Below are 22,679 nucleotides of genomic sequence, written 5' to 3'. Positions count from 1 at the left end.
TGAGGAAAAAAGTTACAAAACAAGTGGAATGAGGATGATTAAATTAACAGCAAAATTTCAAGCAATGTTGAATGTGAATGGTAACAGTTTTTTTTATTTGTCTCTGTAGATACTGTTGATAAGACTGCAGTTATCATCGGCAGCTCTGTGTCTGGAATCATTATAACTGGCATTATAATAATCATTATTTACCGTCTCCTCCTGGAGCTGTACGACTATAGAGAATATCAGAGCTTCGTCAAAATGCAGAATCAGACGCAGTGGAAAGAGGTGATGTACAGGCATACAGCGTTGTTAACTTTAAATGTGGAGCACATTATACTTGTTATAATATATCTATTCATATATTATAAATGATTAAATAAATATAAAATAAATGAAGTACAGATTGGCTGTTTAAAAATCCTGTGTCTCTCTGTTTTATTCAGGCCCAGAATCCTCTTTTCAAAGGTGCCACGACAACAGTGATGAACCCTTTGCATATGCAAAACGAAGCATAAATTTAAAGACAGAGCAGAGTTCTGGGAGTTTGCTATTGTAGTTTCATGTTTCTTTTCACTTTTTTCTTTTAGACATTTCACACTGTGCAGCTTGAAACTGTGTTCAAAATGTATAGTCTAGGCCAGTGGTTCTCAAACTGTGGTACATGTTTCACAAGTGGTATGCAGGCTTCCTTTTAGTGTTACATAGAGGAAACGCTGTATAATTCAAGTAAAAAATGTAACACACTTTTAACCCTTTGACGCGTACGATAACAACGATGTGATCAGGAAATTGATTTTAATAGGCTAAACATTTTATTTATTTTCATTTTTCTAATGTTTGTTATGTATTCTATCATTTGAAGTTATTTTCCTCCCTATACTTGTAACGGTTGTTGGGGACGTATCTCATATTTTTATATCCCAATGTTGACAGGTATAAGTTTCATAACTTGCTTCTGGGACACATATAGCCAACTCTAACGAGCAGTAAGCAGATCTAATTTAAATATGTAAATCCAATTCATATATTTAAAATACAAGTTAACATTCAGATTTTTAAAGATAAACAAATAAGTCATATATACATGCAGTGTATATTTCAAAATTTATCAAACAGAGTTTTATGAATATTATGACATACGGTACAGTATAACCTATATTTATGAGATCCCCAGAATACATTTGCAGGTTTTGATGAATGGGCTGCTTTATGATACTTTACATTTGAGCACAGCAGTTTTTTTTTACTTTTTAAAAACAGTGCCTTTATTAATTAACTTTTAAAATCACATTTTAATTTAAACGTTGACGTTTTATTTATCTTTTTTTATTTTAGATGTGTGTTATTTTTCAAACTACTTATTATGTTAAAGAGGCTGACAATAATAAATATTCATAATAGTAGGAATTAATCTGCCATGTTTGTGAACTGTGCAGAGCTGTAGCCGCTTAATTACGGTAGGCCTACTGTGTATTTCAATAGCAGTCATTATGGTGGTACTTGGAGAGACTATTTTTTCTGAGGTGGTACTTGGTGAAAAAAGTTTGAGAACCACTGGTCTAGGCTAACCATAAAAACATTGTGATAAGGAACAGGAAGTTTATAAATAGTGTGATATATTCAACGTTAATTCAACTGTTGCAGAACACAAAGCGATTCTGTTGTGACTAAATAGAGCTGTGGAACCAGCTGTAAAACTGAACAATGTCATCCAAACATGTTGGCATTTTTTAACCCATTAAACAATTTAAGAACTTCCTTTGTTTTTATTTGATTTAAATAAGGACTGTTTAACGTTATTTGTGGAACAAGTTTTATGGAATTTCCACATATACTTTGACAATATAAATCACACACAGTCATCCTTCAATTAGAAAGCACAAAAATTATGTTTCACTTTTTATCATGCACATTTATCTTATATTTTTTCAACAATAGAATCAAAATTGATTTTTTTATATGTCTTATGTAGCAGAAGAAAACCTGAATGTTAACTAGACAGCTTATTTTACTGTGTAATCCAAAATAACTTTCTATAAATGTACGGTATATTCCAGAAGGTATGGCAAATTAACCTTTCATGGCATGAACCTGATACCTGTTTAGCTTTACTGCTAAGTGTTTTATGTTGTTATTTTATCTCATGTTTAATAAAAAAAAAAAGGTATATTTTTATTTATTTTTTGTGTTTGGACTTGATGAAAGATTTTGAATAATAAATGTGCGTTTAAAACTAATTTAAAAAATGTATATTGTATATTTCTTTTAATCTTTCTTTATTATCAATATTTCAGTTCATTTAAATCAGTTGTCTTTTGAATTTTGCTTGGGCTTGGTTATAAAAATAATAAATAATAATAAAAGTGCATTTCTAATGCAAATTTTGTATGCTGTATTGTTTTTACATGTTTTACTTTAAAACAGCAAAATTAAAACTTTACACAAGTGTTGTGTATGCATGCAATGTATGTGAATATATTTAAAAGCCATCTGTTTAAATGAGATTACAGATTTTATTCATTCATTCATTTTCTTGTCGGCTTAGTCCCTTTATTAATCCGGGGTCGCCACAGCGGAATGAACCACCAACTTATCCAGCACGTTTTTACGCAGCGGATGCCCTTCCAGCCACAACCCATCTCTGGGAAACATCCACACACTCATTCATACACACACTCGTACTCTACGAACAATTTAGCCTACCCAATTCACCTGTACCACATGTCTTTGGAAGAAACCAGAGCACCCAGAGGCAACCGCAGGGAGAACCGAGGGAGAGGCGAGGTTCGAACCAGCGACCTTCTTGCTGTAATGCGACAGCACTACCTACTGTGCCACTGCGTCGCCATTTCATATTTTATTTTTAAAAACTAAGATTTTTTCTGTCAGTGAAATCAGTAAAAAAGACGACTACAACTGTGTCTCAGAAAGTAAAAAAACTACATTACCCGTGCCATATGGTGTATTTCCTCTTCCGAGACGTTTCCGCGGTTTCCCGATAGGCTTTGCAGTATTTAAATATGTGCGCGGCTTCGCTTTCCTACCGCTGCTGTCATCCAAATAACGGCGACACTCCAGTAGAAAAATAAGACAATTTCACTTTTGTATACATGTTGAGAAACGCTATATTTCATAACACTCAAAAAGAGTGTCCTTTTCTCAGTATCTGACCGTTTAACCGAGCGCGGTAGCTGACAGGCTAACAGGTTTGTTGGATTTGTTTACATGATTTGCAGTCAGCGTTAGCTTGCTAACTTGCTAGTTTAATCTCATGTCAAAACTTACAAGACAACACAAGGAATGACCAAAAACGTAGTATAAAGTCTTGCCGTTCAGCCTAAAATAGTCATTCAAATACATAAATAAGCATATTGTTTTGAGTTGCAGATACAACAATAATGGCATTAAAGAGCTTGAAAACAGAAGATTACGTTCAGCAGTTATCCTGTGTCAAGGACACCATAGTCCTCCACAACGAACTGAAGGTAAACCAGATTTTGTATGTTCACGTTAGAGTGTTTATTTCGTGTACCGTGCACAATGCTGAAGCGTTTATTTTATGACTTTTGCTGTAGAAACATGTGGATGGTGGCTTGGGTCCTTATGGTCGCACAATGTGTGATCGTATCATCAGAGCCTGCAACCAGCGGCTGGGCAACGGCGCTGTGGATGCTGGCCTTCAGGAGCGGATAGTGGAGCTGGTGGAACTGGCTGTCCAAGGGTTTCAACTGCTTGAAGAGTCCGGCATGCAGAGCACCCCCTTTTATCTGGAGAAAATAGTCTTTCACATCCTACAGAAAGTCGCAAGCCTTGGAGCTCATGGTCCTGCTTGTCGACTGGGTCAGCTCGTGTATAGAAGACTGAAATGTTTGTCTGCAGAGGTACAGTACTTTTACATCTACATTTATTCACTTAAAAGATGCTTTTATGTATTTTTACACAGTTAGTTGATGGAAGACACTCATCGTAAATGGGCAAATACACTTTAGAAGCATTAGTCATACAAACTTTTTACAATATTTCCTTTCGAATAGTGCAGGGAGGGAATTAACAAAATTAAAAGCGCTGAGAATATTTCTGATTTCAAGTAAGTGCACATGGAAAAGATGAGTTTTCAACTGTTTCTTTATTATTATTATTAATTATGATTAAAAAGTACTTAATAAATACTTATTATTATTATCAAATTTTTTAATAAATACCAAAAAAACTGTAAATCTTTATACAATCTATCAAAAAGTACTTCAGTTGTATAGTCTTTTGTAGTATAGTGTAGTATATTTTGCTTGCTTTTGATATAATAATAAAGATTACAAAAAAATTGTTGATTATGTATTTACATTTGTTGTAATTACATCTCTTTTACATGATTTGAAACCTTTGGCATTCTGTAAGAATTAAAAATAGACATTTGTTTATTTATTTTTTTTCAGTCAAATTAATGTATTTTATTATATTTAGGTTTAATGTATTTGCTACTTAGTATTTGTTGAGGATTTTGGTGTAAAATATATTATTAGTTGATGAAAACAATAAAACTGTAGTCATTTTTGTCAGTTAAAGTAAAAAGTAACTAAATGTATAATAAGGGTATAAACTAAAGTGGTCATGAATGTTTGGTTACCCAGGAGGCAATTATTTTCAAATAAAATAACGTAAAATAATAGATAATGAAAGTCTTCTTGTTTTTTTTCCCCAGTATGAAAAATTCCTACACTGTTGACATGATGACTTTCTTCTAGTTTAAACTCTTCTTAAGTGCGCCTGCCATGTGGAAACCAGTCTTGTCCTTCATAACCAGCACCATCCATCTGAATTTTTAACTGATGGAACAATCCATAATATGGGTTATTTTTTTTAAACCAAGTTTCCTAACAGGCCTATAGCCCTAAGATCACATATAAGTCTTTTTGCTGAAACTGATATGCTGACCTCATACTGTGTATGTGTAATGTTGATTTTAGTGCTTAAAAAACTTAATTTTTTGATTTAGTGTATTCTTGTTTTTAAAAAGTATTAATTAAAAAGAAATTTATATTTTTACACCCCAAACAAGTTTGTTGATAAGTATTAAAATGTATCTATATTTCAATATTCACCTGTTTTTGTTCTTTTTTTCGATAGATTGATGACTTTAATGTCCTGGTGCGGAATTGCTTTGCAGTCTTGTGGAACAGTCTCCTCTCTAACAAACCGAGTGCTTCCACCCTCCCTCCACGAGACAGACTCCACTGTCAGCTGCAAGCTTTAACATTCAGACTCCTTGAACAGGGCTCCAGCTCGTCCTCTTCCCCATCCAAAGTTCCTCTGTTCGTGGAGGAAGCAGTAGTGGAGTACGAACGATCATGTGGAGGTTTTACTCAAGACGATGTGAGTTTTCTGACCTCTGAATTGCGTGAGCTGTTCTCTGGTGCTTTCATCAATCCTCAGGACTCTGCATCAACTTCTTCACTGCTGGCTGTGTGGTGTGAGGTGGCATTTAAAGTGTCTAAACTGCTCTGCAAAAGTAGCTTTTCACCTGAGGCTGTTGAACTCTTGCGAGGCACTCTGAAGGAGGTTAATGGCCACGTTGGCCTGCGTTCGGCTCTGGGTCTGGCAGACCGGGCAGTGCAGATGCAGTGTGTGTTAAGTTCTGGAGGTGAATGCAGTAAGAGCTTCACTGAATGTGCCCGTGCTCTCCGGATGTTGCCTTGTGCCATGTCCAGCTCAGAGTCTCATGCCCTGTTAGAGGCTTGTCAGCTGGTGGTTTGGACGTTGGAAGCCAGTCAGTGTAAAGGAATGGATGTGACCACTTTGCTGGCTTGTTTTTCCTTTTTGGAAGAATATCAGGAATTTCTGCTTGCACAGCAAAAGGTATGCTTGTGTAATAATTCACTGATACTCTTTGATTGGGTTGAATTTTTTTCTTAAAGTCTTGTGTGTTTATTTTCCAGAACTCGTTTTCGCTGCAGGTCCAATACTCTCTTTGTTTCAGTTTTTACCAGGGCTTCATCTGCACATATGATAGTCTTCATGCTTCTCAGGTAAGGGTTGATTGAGCAATGTGTGTATCTGCAATAGTCACAGCGCAGGATTAGATTATTTATTAAAGATTAAAAAACATTACATGTATATTACATTTAATTATTTAGACAAAGATGATCGGGTTATTTTACATTTAATTGTTCAATTTCTGTACATAAATATTGTTAGGATCTACCGTAAAACCTTAAAGCAGTGTTTGTTTATTTATTTTTGCTTGTAATTTATTATAATTTGTGCAGATGCTCTGCATAAAAACAGACTTGATCATTCCAGTTGATCTAAATGAATGTAATCTTTCCAAATAGAGCTATTTAAATCATCTGCTGCAATTGTATTCATACCGCAAAACATATCACAGCAAAACAAAATATCGCAATGTCAGGTAATTTGCTAAACTGTCTGCAGTAGGGCAATAATCACATCACAGTATCTGCAATGTTGAGTTGGGATTAAAGTTAAGCAATGAATGAAGATTGTTACTAAATATTGTTATTTTACATTACTTTTGATTATTCAGTTACTTTACCTGAATATCTGGCTACTGTTTGACCATAAGCACTGCTTATTTCTCTAATCTTTGCCCTGTATATCGCTGCAAAATGATCCCATTCATTCCAAATAGAGCTGTTCGAGTCATCTGCTGAAATTGTATTCATTTCGCAATATATATCACAGAAAAATAAATAATCCCAAAGTCAGATTTTGTCAAAATGGTGCAGTTCTCATGTGGACTATGATAAAATTGTTTTTGAGGGGTCTCACATTTAAATAATTCACTTATTATTTGTTTTCAAAGGTGTCTGTGGGCGAGACCTTGGACAGAGTGCTATTGTTCTGCCGGTCGACCGCAGGACGTATGCTTGCTGAACTGCGGACACTCAATAATGACAACTTGCTGCTTAAAGCAGGTAGGTGTTTTTTTAAGCTTGCTGAGTTCTTATTGAATCAGTCTGTGAATAGGTTAATATTTATTTAGTGTCAGAATCATTCTAATATGCCGTTTTGTAATCATGAAGCATTTATCACTGCTGTTTTGAAAAAGCTATTTTTCAGGATTCCATTTTAAATGTGAAAGTTTCCATTATTGAAAGATGTTGTTTTACTGCAGTGGTTATGTCTGCATTCTGGATTTGATTAATTAAATGTCCATGCTGAATATGTATTAATTTGTAATAATAATAATAGTAAATTACATTTGAAATAAAAGTATATTATATGTCTCTTTTCCCCCCTTCTCTAGTGTGTGCAGTGAATAATGTGGTGTACGAGCTGTTTAACAGGAAGCTGTATGAAGGAGCCTTTGGATTGTCGATGATTGTGTGTCAGGAGCTCTGTAAGGACTGCCCGCCCTCTCTTCCTATGGATCGGGTAAGAACTACCTGCTTTTATTATTTTATTTTGGTAATCATTTTTTCTGTTGTTCCAATCACCTGAGACATTCATCTTCAGAGCACAAATTCAGTTATTGTAGATTAAGTTAGAGAGATTTTTTTGACCCTTCATCAACAGCACCGGCCCTAAGACATTTAAAGTTCAGAAAAGGAACCAAAATGTTGTCAAAACAGTCCATGTGAACTGTAATCACACAAAGCTCCAAGAACACTTTTATTTATTTGTTTATTTTAAAGGAACTTAATTTGCCCGTGTTTCATGTCAGAGTGAAAATTTACTTCAAGCAATACAACATTTGCATTTTGCACTGCTCACTTTGTACTACCCGCAGTAAACATGCACCCTGATGAGGTTGAGTAAACATTGGTGAACAGCCAATTTTACAGTTTCTTTCTTTTTTTAAATTTTTTATTTATTTATTTTAATTATTTCATTTTTGTGTGTGAAAATGAAGTATCCTAATTTGTGTAAAGGTCTCAGAGGATTGCAATGACATGTGGATGAATAATAAATAACAGAACGTTTACTTTTAATAAGCAAACTTATTTTATTCAGTTCATATTTTAAAGTGAGTTTTGTGTTTTTAGAAAAAAGAAATTGTGAAACCATAATATACATTATATCTGCAGTGTATACAAACAAACAACTAACCCACTAATAACAGCAACAAAATTTAGTTTTCCTTGTGTCAGTATTGTCTTCCATGTATTATAAACCTATTGACTTCTGAACATCTAGTTGTACATTCAGTTTTTAAAAAATGTATATTTGACAAGATAAGCCTTATGACTACATTTATCATGTGAATGTTTCAGGTCAACCGCTGTTTCATGCTGACAGTGCAGTGTAGTCGCCGCGCAGGCCATCTGGAGCAGGCTCTGGACTGGATTGTTCGCTGGATTCAGGCTTTGGGCTCACAGATTTTGGATCATCTCACTGAACCTGTGTCGATGTGGGTCAAAACTAAGTGTGATGCCGCCAGAGCAGGCGAGGATGACACACGCCTGAGGTAACTTGCACTTTAAAATAAGGCTTCCGTTATACTTCTTAATTGCCTTTTAAGATGACAAATACATTTTTCAGGACTCTGAGGGACGGGTTAGGAGAATCCTTAGTGGATGAGGAGGTTATGATGTGTTTGTTAGAGGAGGAGTTGCGTGTATATAAGGAGCAGACTGGAGACACAGCACAGGAACGCTACAACACACTCTGCGACCTCTTGGAAATCTGCCATGAAGAAACCCCACACACACTAAGAAGAGCTACGTATCTGTGTGAGATGGCACAGGTTGTGTGCTATCAGGACTTCAGCCAGCAGACTGACTGGTGGGTGAACACGGTGAATTATTTCTGTTTTCAAATGGTGTTAGGAGAAAAAATAATAACCATTTTTAAAATAGACGTGATCAGATTGTACATAAGAGATGGCCACTCGAGACTTGCATACATTTTGAGGAAGAAAAAATATTTTTGACTTGTAAGAATATTTTCATCATATAACATATATTTTAATAATATTTAATATTTTTAAGTTATATTAGAGCCTTTTTATTCAGGAAAATGTTTAAGGGTTATGTTTAAAATTGTGTTTTCTAGAGGAACTTTAGAATATTTAACATTAATTAAACTGAAGCAACTTATGACTTCATCAGCATTGTTTTATAATTTTTTATATTTTTTTTTTTTGCAGTGAGTGAATGATTAAATATAGTGAATATTTAGTACAAGTGTTAGCATAAACATAGCCTATGCTGCAGATATGGCATTAAAACATAAATAAACATGATATTAGCATGTTTTCAGTGATCTGGGGTCCGTTCCTCGTACATTGCTTAAATTATCTAAGATGATTTTGCAGATCCTTGATCTTTTAGATAACTGATCTTTGGTTAATTTGGTTTTAAAGACAAGTTTGCAAATCAGAATAATGTCTGGATGAACTGATCTGAGATTGCTGCGTGTGTTGTGAAGGACAGATCTATCGATCCTCAATCATGATCAGCAATGCATTTGGCTGACGGCACAGCAGCGTAATGACATCATCTGATTACTATTCAATTATATGTGAGCAAAATTACATAAACTTTGTAGGAAACCGTTTGTTAAATATGATACGCAGTAACATTCTATGTTTGTTGTGGGCTGCATGCTTTAAACTTTCATGAGCCAAAAGTATTTAGCAATTCATTTAGTTTTACTTCACAGTAAAGTTGCTGGGTTTTTTTTTATGGGTTTTGAAGAACGAAATGATCTTGAATCATGTCAAATCGTCAACAATGAAATCCAGCTAATTGAGTAATCCACATACGAAGAACGGACCCCTAGTTAGAAGTAGTAAATCAAGACTATAGTGTTTGCTTATTTTGTGTCCACTTGTGTTGTGGATTTTTTAAGGCTATTGTTTTTATGGTAGTTTTTTGTGTGATTTACAAGGTCTATTGAAGAAAATAAACCCATGTTACAAGGCTTTTGAATAAGCGGGAAAAAGATCAAATGAAAAGCATGTGGATGCAAAGTACAATTTTGATCATAGTCTTTGGTTTTTGTTACAATGCAGTAAAGTGTAAAAAAAAATCAGCAACTACCAGGTTAAAACAGGGCTGGAGATTAAAGATATATTACATACAGAAAACTAAAATCTGGTTTTGTTTATTTATTATCAGCTCAGCAGTTGATTTTACCCACGAGGCTTTGCGGTTGCTGGAAGCAGAACCAGAGACGGCAGAGAATACTGATAGGCTGAAGGATGAGAAAGCCCACGCTTCCCTGTGGCTCTATATCTGCACTCTTGAGTCTAACCTGCAGGAGGTCTGTGATGAATGTGGACGCTTAAATAAAATATATTTTTAATTGTTCTTAAATGCCTAAAATGAGTTTTGTTAGCAAATATAGATGATTATAATTAGTGCTGGGCAGAAACTTATCACATTCAAAAATGTTTGATTTGACGTGATATGTTCGTGTACCGTGTATATTGATGTGTGTATATAAATACACACTTGCATGCATATATTTGAGAATTTATATTTGGATAAAAAATAAATGTGTATGATACAAATTGTATATATTTTTAAAGATCTATGTAACACAGGGGTGTCAAAGTCAGTTCCTGGAGGGCCGCAGCCCTGCACAGTTTAGTTCCAACCCTGCTCCAACACATTTACCTGTGGGTTTCTGTTACACTTTTTGATGGTCCATTTGAGTATTAGTAGGCTGTCTGCTTAATATGTGTTGATACTGCTCCTTCAACAGACATTTAACTGACTATAAGAAACTCACCTTTACACTATTAGAAACTAACCCTAACCCCATCCTATCAGTCTACTTGCCAACTAAGGCTGCATTTACACTGCAGATCTTGATGGTCAATTACGATTTTGTGACTGCATCCGATTTATTTATTTATTTATTTATTTTAATGACCTGCTTACATCATCTTTTAAAAGTGACTCTTATCCAATTGTCTGCATTTACACAGCACACAGCAAAGGCGCAATGACCAGGAAAAAAAGAGTGGGCGCTGACTAACAGCTGATAATTAAAGAGTGCTCTTTCCTCTATTCCTGTATGTAATCTGTTCACAGCTTTTGACAAGCTGTTTTACTATAGTTTGACAGAAATGTTCTCATTTGTCCATCTTCTTTTGATATATATATATATATATATATATATATATATATATATATATATATATATATATATATATAATTTTTTTAAACCTTTAGGCATCTTAATGTAATGTCCATGGTGTGATTTATGCCTGTGATGTATGCACTAGTTTTATATTTGGTTATATTGGTTACGTGGCGGACATTGCGCTCTCTCACTCTTGTTAACATGCTTAAATACCTGTGCTATATGACAGTATAAAAGCTGTTTAAGTCCTCGTGTGTGAGATTAAAGGTTTGGGAATCTGCTGAAGTCTGTTCTGAAATGAAAGCATCAGACTTGACGTCATTCGCTATGGTTTTTAATGATGCGCGACTCGCATTGACAGGTGAAAATCCGATCTACCTGCTTACACTGCAGACAGGAGAACACAGATCCGATTCAAATCGGATACATTTCCATTTGGGAAATATGGGAGACATGGGAGAAAAAAATCGGAATTGAGTCACTTAAACAGTGCAGTGTAAATGCAGCCTAATTCTCATCAGATAACATGAAGATGCAATGTAGCCTAAATTTTGCAAACGGACCATCAAAATAAAGTGTGTACTAGGTTTCAAACAAGCCTCAATTAGTTCAGGTGTGTTGAATTTGGGTTGGAACTAAACTGTGCAAAGCTGTGATCCTCCAAGAACTGACTTTGACACCTGTGATGTAACAAATTGGTTTTGTATAGTTTTGTTTCTATGTATGTGTGTGCATAGTATATATATATATATATATATATATATATATATATATATACACGTAATAAATATATATAATACACACATATACTGTCAACTTAATTTTGTATGCGATAAATTGCAAATAATCTTTTCCCAGCACTAATTTTAATCTACATGTCAATTTAAAAAACAAATTGATTGCGATAATTAATTTATTATAGCATAAGAGACAGAGCACATCATTTGAACCACACTGTACATACTCAAAACACTATAAAAACAACATTTTATATTACGTATTCATTGTGTGTGTGTTACAGGCTGTGGACACAGAGAAGCGTTTGTGTGCAGTGCAGGAGGAGAATAAAAGAGATGTGAATATGGATCCTGTTCCCACAAATGATCTGGAGTACGAGGACAAACAGAAATCACAAGAGAGCCAGTTAGTCTACGATGGACTACGCTTCAACCTGCTGGCTCACAGCAGTAAGCCAACACACTCAAACACAATGCAATAATGCATTTTTCTATACTGCGTTCATTTGTATTGTATTGGTTTATAGACTAATCTAGTAATGTGGTTGATTTTTGTTTGTGTCAGAGCAAAGTGAACCTCTAGATAAATGTTTGTCTCTATGGCGGAGTCTCCTCAAGGGGGCTGTGCCTGCAGTTAGAGACCCTAAACTCACAGCTTCTTCCATGACTTTGATGGCTGCCCTATACACACTTATGGGCAAGGTATGTGTACACCTGCATTACTGACTATGCAGTAAAGTGTTTGAGATTTGTACTCATTAATAAATAACAAATATGTCTTTAGCACCTGCAAGCTCTGGAGGGATATCAGCTTGCTGCCACCCTTTTCCATGTACTTGGTGATGGCCAGAGTAGTGCCAATGCCTTCTGCCACTCTACCAGGATCTTGCTTTACCTGGGTTCACCGCAGCTTGCACAGGTGAATTCTAATTTCAGCTAAAACTAGTGGAACATTCAAAACTGCCTTTGACCCAAACTTCTTTTCTTCAGGCTGTTAAGACACATTGTATTGTTATTTAGAAGTAGTCTAATGATAACCGAAACCGTAGTGATCAAAAGTTAGCAGATCACATTTTAAAAGGTAAATCATACATTGAATAATGCAATCTTTGTGTAGCAGCATGCAACTTTTAAAAGGTGATTTGACTTTTGATTTCCTCTATATAGGTGATTTTATTTTATTTTTTTATATGACTTCTTAGTAACGATAATCATAACCAGATTAATCAATATCTACTCAGTTTTTGATTGATCCGGTAGTAGAGTCAGATAAATGATAAGTAACTGGCAGAGTTCATACGATCATGGAAGTCGATCACATGCTTGGCCAATCACATGCTCGGCCAATCACATGCTCTCACATTGTTAGTGCCATGTAAGCATTATCTAAATAAATTTTACATCGATTTAAAAATAATGTGTATGGATTCTGAACTGGTAATTTCCAAAAGAAAATGGATACGTTTAGTAATAAAATAAGCAAAGACATTATGAGCCAGTCATTAAAATATATATTCAGAACAATTTGTTAAAAAAAATAAATAAAAAAAAACTCAAATTGATTGGAGACTCCTCCATTTTAAACAAATAAACAATCAAAAAATCATTGAATCTAGGTTTATCCTGGATCATGAAGCTCTACTTTATAAAATAAAAAGCTCATGTTAAACTCAAACAACTTTTGCATGTTTCAGGTGGACTTAGAAAAAGCAGAAAAGAGCTTGTCATCTGTCACCATCTCTGAGGGCACATCTATTATCTCCATGCTGGCCATGTTGCAAAAAGCACAGCTACACTATGCTCTAGGACAGGTAATACTCATTCATACAACTGTTTGTGGACCTGTGATTCAATTTAATCCAAGAAAATCTTATTTCAATGGTATAATTTCTGATAAAACCAGTATCTGTCCTTGGTCTGTTTCTCTCTCTGTCTTTGTTTCAATTAAATTTTCAATTCGAGCTTGCTTTATTGGCATGACAAAAGTATTGCCAAAACATTTGTAATGTTTACAGTAAATAGAATATATGAAAGTAATTATGGAATTATTACAAATTCATAGTTATTATTATTAAAATACTGTTAGTAACATTTCTCTCTCTCCTTCTCTGTTAGGTGGAGAGTGGCGTGTCCTGCCTGATGGAGGTGATAAAGGAATCTGCTCAGCATCATTCTAAGAGCTGGTACCTGCTCAGGGCTCGAGCACTGCAGACAGCCAGTGAATACTTGAGTCTGGACACACTGGCTTTGAACTCACAGCTACGCCAGAGCATCATGCAGCAGGGTCAGTACTTGTCTAGTACACACACTGCACATGTAGATGCAGCGAACAACAGTTCTATCCCATTTCATGCTTGCATGTTTAAAAGCAGTTTTTTACATAGTGGCTTAAGGGAACAGTTCATCCAAAAATTATGATTTTTTTCACCACTTACTCATTCTCCATGTGTTCAAAACCTGTTTGAGTTTCTTTCTTTTGTTGAACATGGAGGAAAAATGTTGGAAAAAACAGCTATTGATGTTCATTGTATTCTTTAGACTTTCGTTTCAACAGAATAAATAAATATATTGAAGTTTAGAACCACCTGAGTAAATGAGGAAATTTTATATTTTGGATGAATTTTTTTTTTTTTTTTTTTTAAAGATTAAAAAACTTGACTTTATACACTATATCAGTTGTGTTTTATAAAGAACAGATAACATATTCAATGCAATAAATATATGGTTATAGTCTCTTGAACATACTTGTCTTTACTATGAGTAAAGGAAAATGAATTAATTTATGAAAATCAGGAGAACATGTAAATTGAAAAACCAACTTGCCGGATCCTCTTCCGGGAAATGTTAGATATTCGTGTTTTGCTCTCCAGTATTTATTTTAATTGATCCAGTATTAAATTTTGTGTGGTGAATTTGTGTATGTGTGTGGGTGCGTGTGAGAAATGTCAAAGAAAAAACAGCAAGCAAAGCTGATTGGATTGTGTGCGCATGTACACAAATGTAGTCCCTTTCCACCAATCAGTTTTTTTTATTTTTTATTTTTTTATAATTATCTTTTTTATTTTTTCAAAGTTTTACACCTACATCAGATACATGTCAATTAGGTAAAAATAAATAAATAAACTTGTAAAATACGATATGCATACACATAAACACCAAAACTATGTACGTGTAGGGAGTGATCCTTCCGATTTTAGGTTAAAAGAAAAAAATTTGATTTATGGGATGTTGCATAATTGTTCCATTTTTCCCAAAAAGAAATAAATTGTTCCATTTTCTGATTCACAAATGCGATAATTTGTTCTATTCTATAGATTTCCATTGTAATTTCCATCCATGCATTTAGGGTAGGACTTTCATGGGACAACCATTTTTTGGTAATGCTCTTTTTGACAGCTACCAATAAAATATTTATTAGATATTTATCTCTTTTTAACCATTCATCAGGTATATGTCCAAAAAATAGAGTTTTACAATCAAAGGGTATCACAGATTCAAAGATATCTTGTAAGGCATTGTGTAGTTCTTTCCAATATTTTTTAATAACTGAGCACTCCCAGAAAATGTGATTGTAATTCGCCTTTTGATTTCCGTATTTTCTCCAGCATATAGACAAATTTCCAGCCTGATATGATTTCTGGGAGGGTGTGATTAAAGAATCTTATTAAACTCTTCCAACCAAATTACCTCCATTTTCTTTGATTTAGAACATTTCCATTGATACCTCCATATTTTGGTCCATTCATTCTCAAACTGATCAGCTTTCAATCACTTTCGTTAGTTGGTGATTATTGTTTCACACGCAATGAGGAGCGAAAATAATGACATATTGGCATACCCAAATAATATTTGTATTTTCAAAATGCCAAAGAGACAGTCAAGCATATATTTTTTTTAACCACGAGTAAATCTGATAATGAACCTGCTCAAAAGACATCTTGAGAAGATGAAACTGCACCTCTGGATCAGGATAGCGGGAGACAGAAGCAAAGCGAGTCAAGTCAGCCAGATAACATGACTGAAGATCTGACTGTAGGCTCTTCAGTCAGTCAGTCTTTATTCATTTCCTGAAGGCAATTTGGTTGCAGCATACAAGCATGTCACACATAATACACAAAAGCACATTATACAATACAAATTGTACCCTAAATTTAAAAACTTTACAGGTGAGGGGATGAATGAAAGTATAAATCGATTTGTTTTACTAACAGGAGTTCTATATCAAATACCAGAAGGAAGAAGATAAAACTCGTGGTGCATAGGATGGGAGTCATCTGACAGAATACTCTAAACTTTACTCAAAACTTGTCTATGGTATAACTGAGCCATGGTCATCTGTTTTCTCCCTGTTATTTTTCTCCCAGGTTCACAACTTTCTCCAAACAACTCTTATTTTTCACACTTGGAGAATTGAACCAAGAAAGCAAAGAAAAGGATAACAATGACTGAATGTATGAACTGTAAAACATGCACATGTGTGATTTATCTATATTAAAAGATCTTAATTTCTGTGAGCAGTATAGTCTTTGTTGCCCCTTCTTACACAACATATTAGTATTAACAGAAAAGGACATTTTATTATGTAAACAGTTCCCAAGTTCCTATACTGATCAACACTCTCAATACCCACTCCATTAATACTTGTTTGCTTACCTTTGATCAGTCTTCTCTTACGATTAAAATCAGGCTCTTGTTGAAGATTAGTAAAAACTAAATAGTGATGTTTCATACGACTTATATTTGTCGCTAAATGTTGGTTTTTATCCATGGTTGGCCCATAACGTTAAATTGCTCAAAATATTAAAAACCGTTCTGAAATTTGATGCTTTTATTTTCACTATAACTGCTTGGTAAGGTCATGTTCCAGGAAAACTCAAATTGTGTGGCAGACATCGTTCACGGTAACTTTTATTTCCTGGTTTTGTTCTGGAAATTATTTATTTACAATTTAAGCACTGCACAAACCCATATGCTACATGTGATTTAATGTTGTGAATTGTGTGTGTTGTAGGTCTAAAGACTCCAGACACTGCTCAATATGAAGGGTTGAAGCTGTTGTGTAGCCTGGTGATGATGTTATTGGGCAACGGGTTTTACGGAGCGCCTGGACCAAACACTGACACTCGCTTTGTGGATAAAGGTACAACCAATTTGTGGACCGATTTCTGCATAAATCCATAAGAAATGTTTTTGCTGTTTTCGTTTAACTTGTTGCGTTTTCTATCTGTAGGAGACAGTGTTGTGTTTAAGTGGCTGCTGCTGAGTGAAGTGCTGGTGTGCTCGGAGAGAATGGTGATCACCAGGAGCAGCAGCGGAGCCGTTCATGAAGCTAAAGCTCAGTGTCTAGAGGCTCTCAAACTGGCCACCAAACTACAGACACTCAGCCAGTGAGTACTTCATGTCTGTTAGTGTGACAAGCAGAATGTGTGTGGGAGTGTTAAATGTGTGTTTCTGACAGTAAAGTCAACAAGGCAACCAGAAACGACATGCAGGATTGAGTAAAACTGATTTACAAGCAGATTGACTGGCATGTTTTGTTGTTTTGTAGCTGTGCTGAGCTGTTGGTGCTGAAGGCAGAGCTGGAGCTGATGAAGGGTGCAACTGAAGCTAGTAGTTTAGACCTAGAGCAAGTTAGACATTTACTTGATCTCTGCACAGGTAAGATATGAACGAAGATATATCCATGAATATATGAAGGTGCAAAACATATTTGAAATTTCTATGTTTTGTATTCATTTTCTTTTCTTTTTTTATTATTATTAATAATATTTAATTTTTTTAGTTTTAATTTATTTTAGTTTTTATAAAAACTGTTTTAGTTTTCATTGCTTTGTTAAATGTATTTGACTTATTTTGCACTTGTTATTTTGTGGTCCTCATGTCTTTTATGCTGCATTTTGTTTTTATTAGTTGTTTTCTAGATGTGTTGCTTCTTTTCTTCTAGTTGTATTTATTTTAAATTCATTCATTTATTTTACTTTGTATCTGTTGCTTTATTTCCATTTGTCAACTTTTTTTCAGGATTCTCACAGTTCTTGAAAGTACTTGAATTTCAGACATGAATTCAAGGCTTGAAAAGTACTTCAAAACAAACATAGGTCCTTGAAAGGGCTTGAATTTAAAGTTTATAGTCTAACAATTGTACTGTGCTGCTTTCAACTGAAAGAAAATGCTAAGAAATTCTTAATTTAAAGATCTTAAATTTAAATCTTATACATGAACTGACAAATAATGCATTTTATTAAAACTTTAGAAACCACATTTGAATATTACCAGTGTTGAATTCACCTAATTGTATTAAAGTTTTTTTGAACATGACTTTAAAATGTAAGATATTACATTTTAATGTAAATATTAGGTGTAAGCGAAATGTTAAGAAAAGGAAGGACTTTCATGGTGCTATATATGCTGGGGTGTGAATTACAAAGGTGCTCCGTTTAAAATTATTAGTGATTTAAAAAGCCTTTGAATTTGGTGTCCATGGAAGAGTGGGAACCTTGTGTTTTGTATGTGTTAAGTTTTTTTACTTATGTATTTCTGAATTTTTTTTTATTTAGTGTAGCAACATAACCAATACAATATTTCTGCGTAAAAGGTAATATTTTACACTGCCCATCATTCACTTTTTTTATACTAGATAGTGTAAGGTCCACCCAGTTGGTCCAATGGAGGTGTCCACTGGTGGATGAAAGTTCACTGTATGTTCGATCTTTCCAGTGCACAATATTGATTTACTTTAATAATTAGCTCATATCTGACTCCAATTTGATTGAAGGTGGTTTAGAATATTAATGTATTTATCCTCGTTTTATCGGACTCCAATTATAAAAAATTTATAAAGTTATTTTGTTTTCTTTAACATTGATTTAGATTATGATTGAATATTCTCTTAGATTCATTATTTTATGTTATTCTCGTTCATTCGGATTCCTATAACATCCTGAGTCTTGTACCGGCCGAGTATACAATCTCTTAAGCACAAGCGTGTCAGTCTTGGTCACTGAACAGTGGCGATTGACCGCTATCCTAAAAGGGCAGAACCCTACTTACTCAGATTAGGATATTTTTTATGCGGTCCCCATAGAGCTGCTATCTCCTAAATCAAACAGACCTATTTAGTCATATAATGATCGTTATTATAGAATTAAGCAGACCTGTCGTACTTAAACTATTAATAACTTTGAGTAATCACTACACTATCCAAATATTATTATTAGTTTAAAAGATGAAGGTCTATCCCCTTAGATAATCTTTTACAGTTTAAGGATACATGAATTAATGCCAATGTGTTAGTCGGAGCTCTAAGAACAACTTATAGCCTGCCATGCTGCTCCGTTCACGGTGTTTTAGTCCGTTACTAACCTGTACAGAGGCCTTAATGTAATCTACTAGAGATAATAACACAAACTCTGTCTGAATAATTCAAAACATAACAATTTATTAGCCTGGTAAATGTGTATTATACCAATTCATTCAGTCAATTCATAAACGATCACTACAAGACATCAAATTCTCAAAGATAAATCAAAGATTTAAAGATGCATACCTGACTTCAAAATAAACATAGTGTGGAACATGAAGTTCCACGCTATGGGCTGATTTGGATAACAGAATCGTGCCGAACATTTAAAATCTTTCCCTTACGTAGTACACTCTAGAATCCCCTCAAGGAAAGGGGTGTGTGAATAACAAAAGCCATTTGCATTTAGTGGAAGAGTTTCTGCCTATAGGAAAGGCACCAAACACAGATAGATAGATAGATAGATAGATAGATAGATAGATAGATAGATAGATAGATAGATAGATAGATAGATAGATAGATAGATAGATAGATAGATAATAGCAATATCGATAAAATAATAATAATTAAAAAATATTTATAACAAAATTTACACAATTTGGGGAAGGTCAACTACACAATTTCTAACCACTTTTGGATTGTAGGGTTTTCAGGAAGTTTTTAGCCGCAGTTATTGCTATTTATTTACTTATTTTTTTACATATTTATTTTGCTTCCTTCTCACGTGCTTGTAGATTTTGGCCAGGGACGACAACAGAAATCTGAAGTGAAAATCAAACCACGCAAAGGTCGTCCCGCTGCCCCTTCTTCCTCTGGTCACATCTCTGAGGAAGAGGATGATCTGAGTGGGATCCTCAGCTCTCGTGCCCTTCCGAAGGAGCCTGTGGAGAACATGGCTAGATTAGGAAGCCAAGGAGCTTCTCCCCCTCTAAAGCCCAAATGCCAGCATGGCCTCTCCTGTCTGACCCATGAAGAGACCTGCTCTTGTCTCTGCTGCACTGAGCTCAGCGTGGCTCGAGTCAGCATCCACTGGGCACTATTACAGGCAGATCTCCAGACAGATCCCGAACGCTCTCTCAGACTACGCCAGTCTGCCAGGAAACGCTGCCGCTATGTTGTAACTAAACTTCAGAGAAGTTTGGCAGCACTTGTACACTCCAAAAAATCACCTAATGTCTGCTTGTCACTGCTTCAGGCTGAACAGGGTAAAGTGCATCTGGGTGCTGTGCTTCAACTGCTCAGAACTGGAGACAAAGGGAAAGCTGCCATCTTGTGGGAGGAGATAGAAGCAGGATTAGAGGCAGTGACACCTAAAGGAGCACTGACACCAGAACTTGGGCCTATCAGAGCTACTCTACTGGGGGCTAAAGCCGTAGCCTGCTGCTTGGCGTTGGCAATGAAGAAACAGTGTATACCCGAAGAGCTGTTTTCTTCATTGTGGCACTGGAATCCACCAAAGGTTAAACCGCAATTAAAATCTAAGCATCGATCCAAGAGTCCGGACGCAGCTCCTCTAGAGGCAGGTGTTAAACATAACCCTAAAGTTAAGAGTGGACTTGAGGAGAATGAAAGCAGAAAAACCAAAGAGACCACTGTCATTTCGAAGAAAGCTAAAGACTCTGTGCCCAAAATTACCATCACAAAATCCTCCATGGTTTTTAAAACGCCCAAAGCAACGAGAACAACCCGGCCCAAATCTGTCTCCACTAGCACTGGCATCAGTGACCTGAGAGCATTTGACTTCAATAATGAGGTGCCTGACATTTCAGTCAACTTCACACCATCATTACACCGATCTACAAACCAAAGTGCGACTGCAAAGTCAAAAGCGTCCTCAAAGGGTTCGTTCCAGGTTTACAAAGATTCTTCTCCTGCTGCAGAGAAAGCTGTAGTTGTCCCGGCTGCTCCTAAACGAACAAAGCGTTCTCGCTTCAAGGTTGGACTCATTTTGTCTTTAACTTCTTCAGTTGATTGCAAAACATCTTCATACCCTAATCTATCATACATCTGATCTCTTTCAGGTTGAGTTCAGCGATGAAAGCGACAACGATGCTGCTCCTCTTGCTGTAATGGAAAAGTCAGAGAAAAAGAAAAACACCTTTAAAACATCACGCACCTTGAAACCAACCCTTAACACCATCCCTAGTGACACCAAACTTGTGAGCTCCACAGTAGATCCAGAACCCTCCAGACGAACACGGACCACTAAGAAAAGCACAGCTCTTCCCTCCATTGGTGGCCTCTCTTCTGAGGAAGAACTTGGAGTATCTTCACAGACACGTACGCGTAGAGGACGACCAAAGAAGAGCACCAGCTCAGCAGACACAGAGGAGCCAGAGAGGATGAGGATGATTAAGGAGGAAGAACAGAGGGTTCTTTTGAATGTCAGCATGGAGGAGCTCAGAGGCTCTGACACTGAGACAAAAGACACTGGTATGTATGTATATGTAAAAAAAATAAATAAATAATAATAATAATATATATATATATATATATATATATATATATATATATATATATATATATACACACACAGTTGAAGTCAGAATTATTAGCCCCCCGAATTATTAGACCGCTTGTTTATTTTTTCCTCAATGTCTGTTTAACGGAGAGCTAATTTTTTCAACACATTTCTAAACATAATAGTTTTCATTTCTAATAACTGATTTATTTTATCTTTGCCATGATGACAGTAAATAATATTTTATTAGATATTTTTAAGACACTTCTGTACAACTTAAAGTGACATTTAAAGGCTTAACTAGGTTAATTAGGTTAACTAGGCAGGTTAGGGTAATTAGGCAAGTTATTGTATAATGATGGTTTGTTCTGTAGACTATCGAGAAAAAAAATTTGCTTAAAGGGGCTAATAATATTGACCTTAAAATGGTGTTTAAAAAATTAAAAACTGGTTTTATTCAAGCTGGAAAAAAACAAAAGATTTTTTCCAGAAGAACAAAATATTATCAGACATGCTGTGAAAATTTCCTTGCTCTGTTAAACATCATTTGGGAAAAATGTAAAAAAAAAAAAAAAAAAGAAGAAAAAATTCAAAGGGGGGCTAATAGTTCTGACTCTATATGACTTCTGATTCTAGGAAGTCCAGATGCTGACTGTGAGGTCTTGAGGAGAGATCTAGGTGCAGATTTTGGGCGAGAGTGTTTCAGTGAGCTCAGGAGAGCTGGACAGAATGGATCAGGATCTCACACAGCTCTGCCACATGCAACTACATCTCCTGGTAATACTATATGCATTATCATAATTTCTTAAAGGGATAGTTCACCCAAAACATGGCCGCTTGCACTCAAGTGGTTTTAAACCTTTTCATCTATTGAACACATAAGATATTCTTCAATTTGGAAGAATGTCTAAAAAAAACAGTAATTAACATCCATGGTAGGAACAAAAAAAACAAACACGTGAAACATGTGGCTGTTTACTCCAACATTCTTTAGTAAATCTTCCTTTTTGTTCAATAAATCAAATCACTTATATTGTCACATCATCAGCAGCACGTGTGCTATAAACTCTGCTATGTCATCACCTATTTTTTTAATGTATTAAAACAGAGGTTTTTATTTATTGTAATTATTTTAGTAAGTCAA

General features: G+C 35.2%; 2 protein-coding genes across 8 annotated transcripts in view; both read left to right on the top strand.

Moving 5' to 3' along the window:
• Positions 1 to 1,743, top strand: part of itgb7 (integrin, beta 7) — a 34,931-nt gene extending 33,188 nt beyond the window's left edge. For all 6 annotated transcript variants that reach the window (XR_012408087.1, XR_012408085.1, XR_012408086.1 and 3 more), the window contains 2 exons: positions 110 to 270; positions 429 to 1,743. Coding sequence is in view for 3 of the 6 variants with exons in the window: in XM_073954390.1 (XP_073810491.1) it covers positions 110 to 270; positions 429 to 500 (233 nt within the window). In the remaining 3 variants the exon portion in view is untranslated. The remainder of the gene's footprint in view (positions 1 to 109; positions 271 to 428) is intronic.
• A 1,287-nt stretch (positions 1,744 to 3,030) lies between these two features.
• Positions 3,031 to 22,679, top strand: part of espl1 (extra spindle pole bodies like 1, separase) — a 32,027-nt gene continuing 12,378 nt past the window's right edge. For both annotated transcript variants that reach the window (XM_021474124.3, XM_021474123.3), the window contains exons 1-21: positions 3,031 to 3,191; positions 3,373 to 3,470; positions 3,561 to 3,866; positions 5,110 to 5,838; positions 5,919 to 6,008; positions 6,806 to 6,917; positions 7,250 to 7,377; positions 8,217 to 8,410; positions 8,485 to 8,727; positions 10,065 to 10,209; positions 12,059 to 12,224; positions 12,340 to 12,476; positions 12,559 to 12,693; positions 13,469 to 13,585; positions 13,890 to 14,058; positions 16,786 to 16,914; positions 17,005 to 17,161; positions 17,323 to 17,432; positions 19,809 to 21,010; positions 21,096 to 21,507; positions 22,172 to 22,312. In XM_021474124.3, the coding sequence (XP_021329799.2) occupies positions 3,384 to 3,470; positions 3,561 to 3,866; positions 5,110 to 5,838; positions 5,919 to 6,008; positions 6,806 to 6,917; positions 7,250 to 7,377; positions 8,217 to 8,410; positions 8,485 to 8,727; positions 10,065 to 10,209; positions 12,059 to 12,224; positions 12,340 to 12,476; positions 12,559 to 12,693; positions 13,469 to 13,585; positions 13,890 to 14,058; positions 16,786 to 16,914; positions 17,005 to 17,161; positions 17,323 to 17,432; positions 19,809 to 21,010; positions 21,096 to 21,507; positions 22,172 to 22,312 (4,909 nt within the window). In that variant the 5' untranslated portion in view covers positions 3,031 to 3,191; positions 3,373 to 3,383. The remainder of the gene's footprint in view (positions 3,192 to 3,372; positions 3,471 to 3,560; positions 3,867 to 5,109; positions 5,839 to 5,918; positions 6,009 to 6,805; positions 6,918 to 7,249; positions 7,378 to 8,216; positions 8,411 to 8,484; positions 8,728 to 10,064; positions 10,210 to 12,058; positions 12,225 to 12,339; positions 12,477 to 12,558; positions 12,694 to 13,468; positions 13,586 to 13,889; positions 14,059 to 16,785; positions 16,915 to 17,004; positions 17,162 to 17,322; positions 17,433 to 19,808; positions 21,011 to 21,095; positions 21,508 to 22,171; positions 22,313 to 22,679) is intronic.

This window comes from Danio rerio, chromosome 6, assembly GCF_049306965.1.
Source record: "Danio rerio strain Tuebingen ecotype United States chromosome 6, GRCz12tu, whole genome shotgun sequence".
Classification (NCBI taxonomy): domain Eukaryota; kingdom Metazoa; phylum Chordata; class Actinopteri; order Cypriniformes; family Danionidae; genus Danio; species Danio rerio.
Note: the sequence above shows the minus strand (reverse complement) of the source record. Positions and strands in the feature narration are given on the sequence as shown.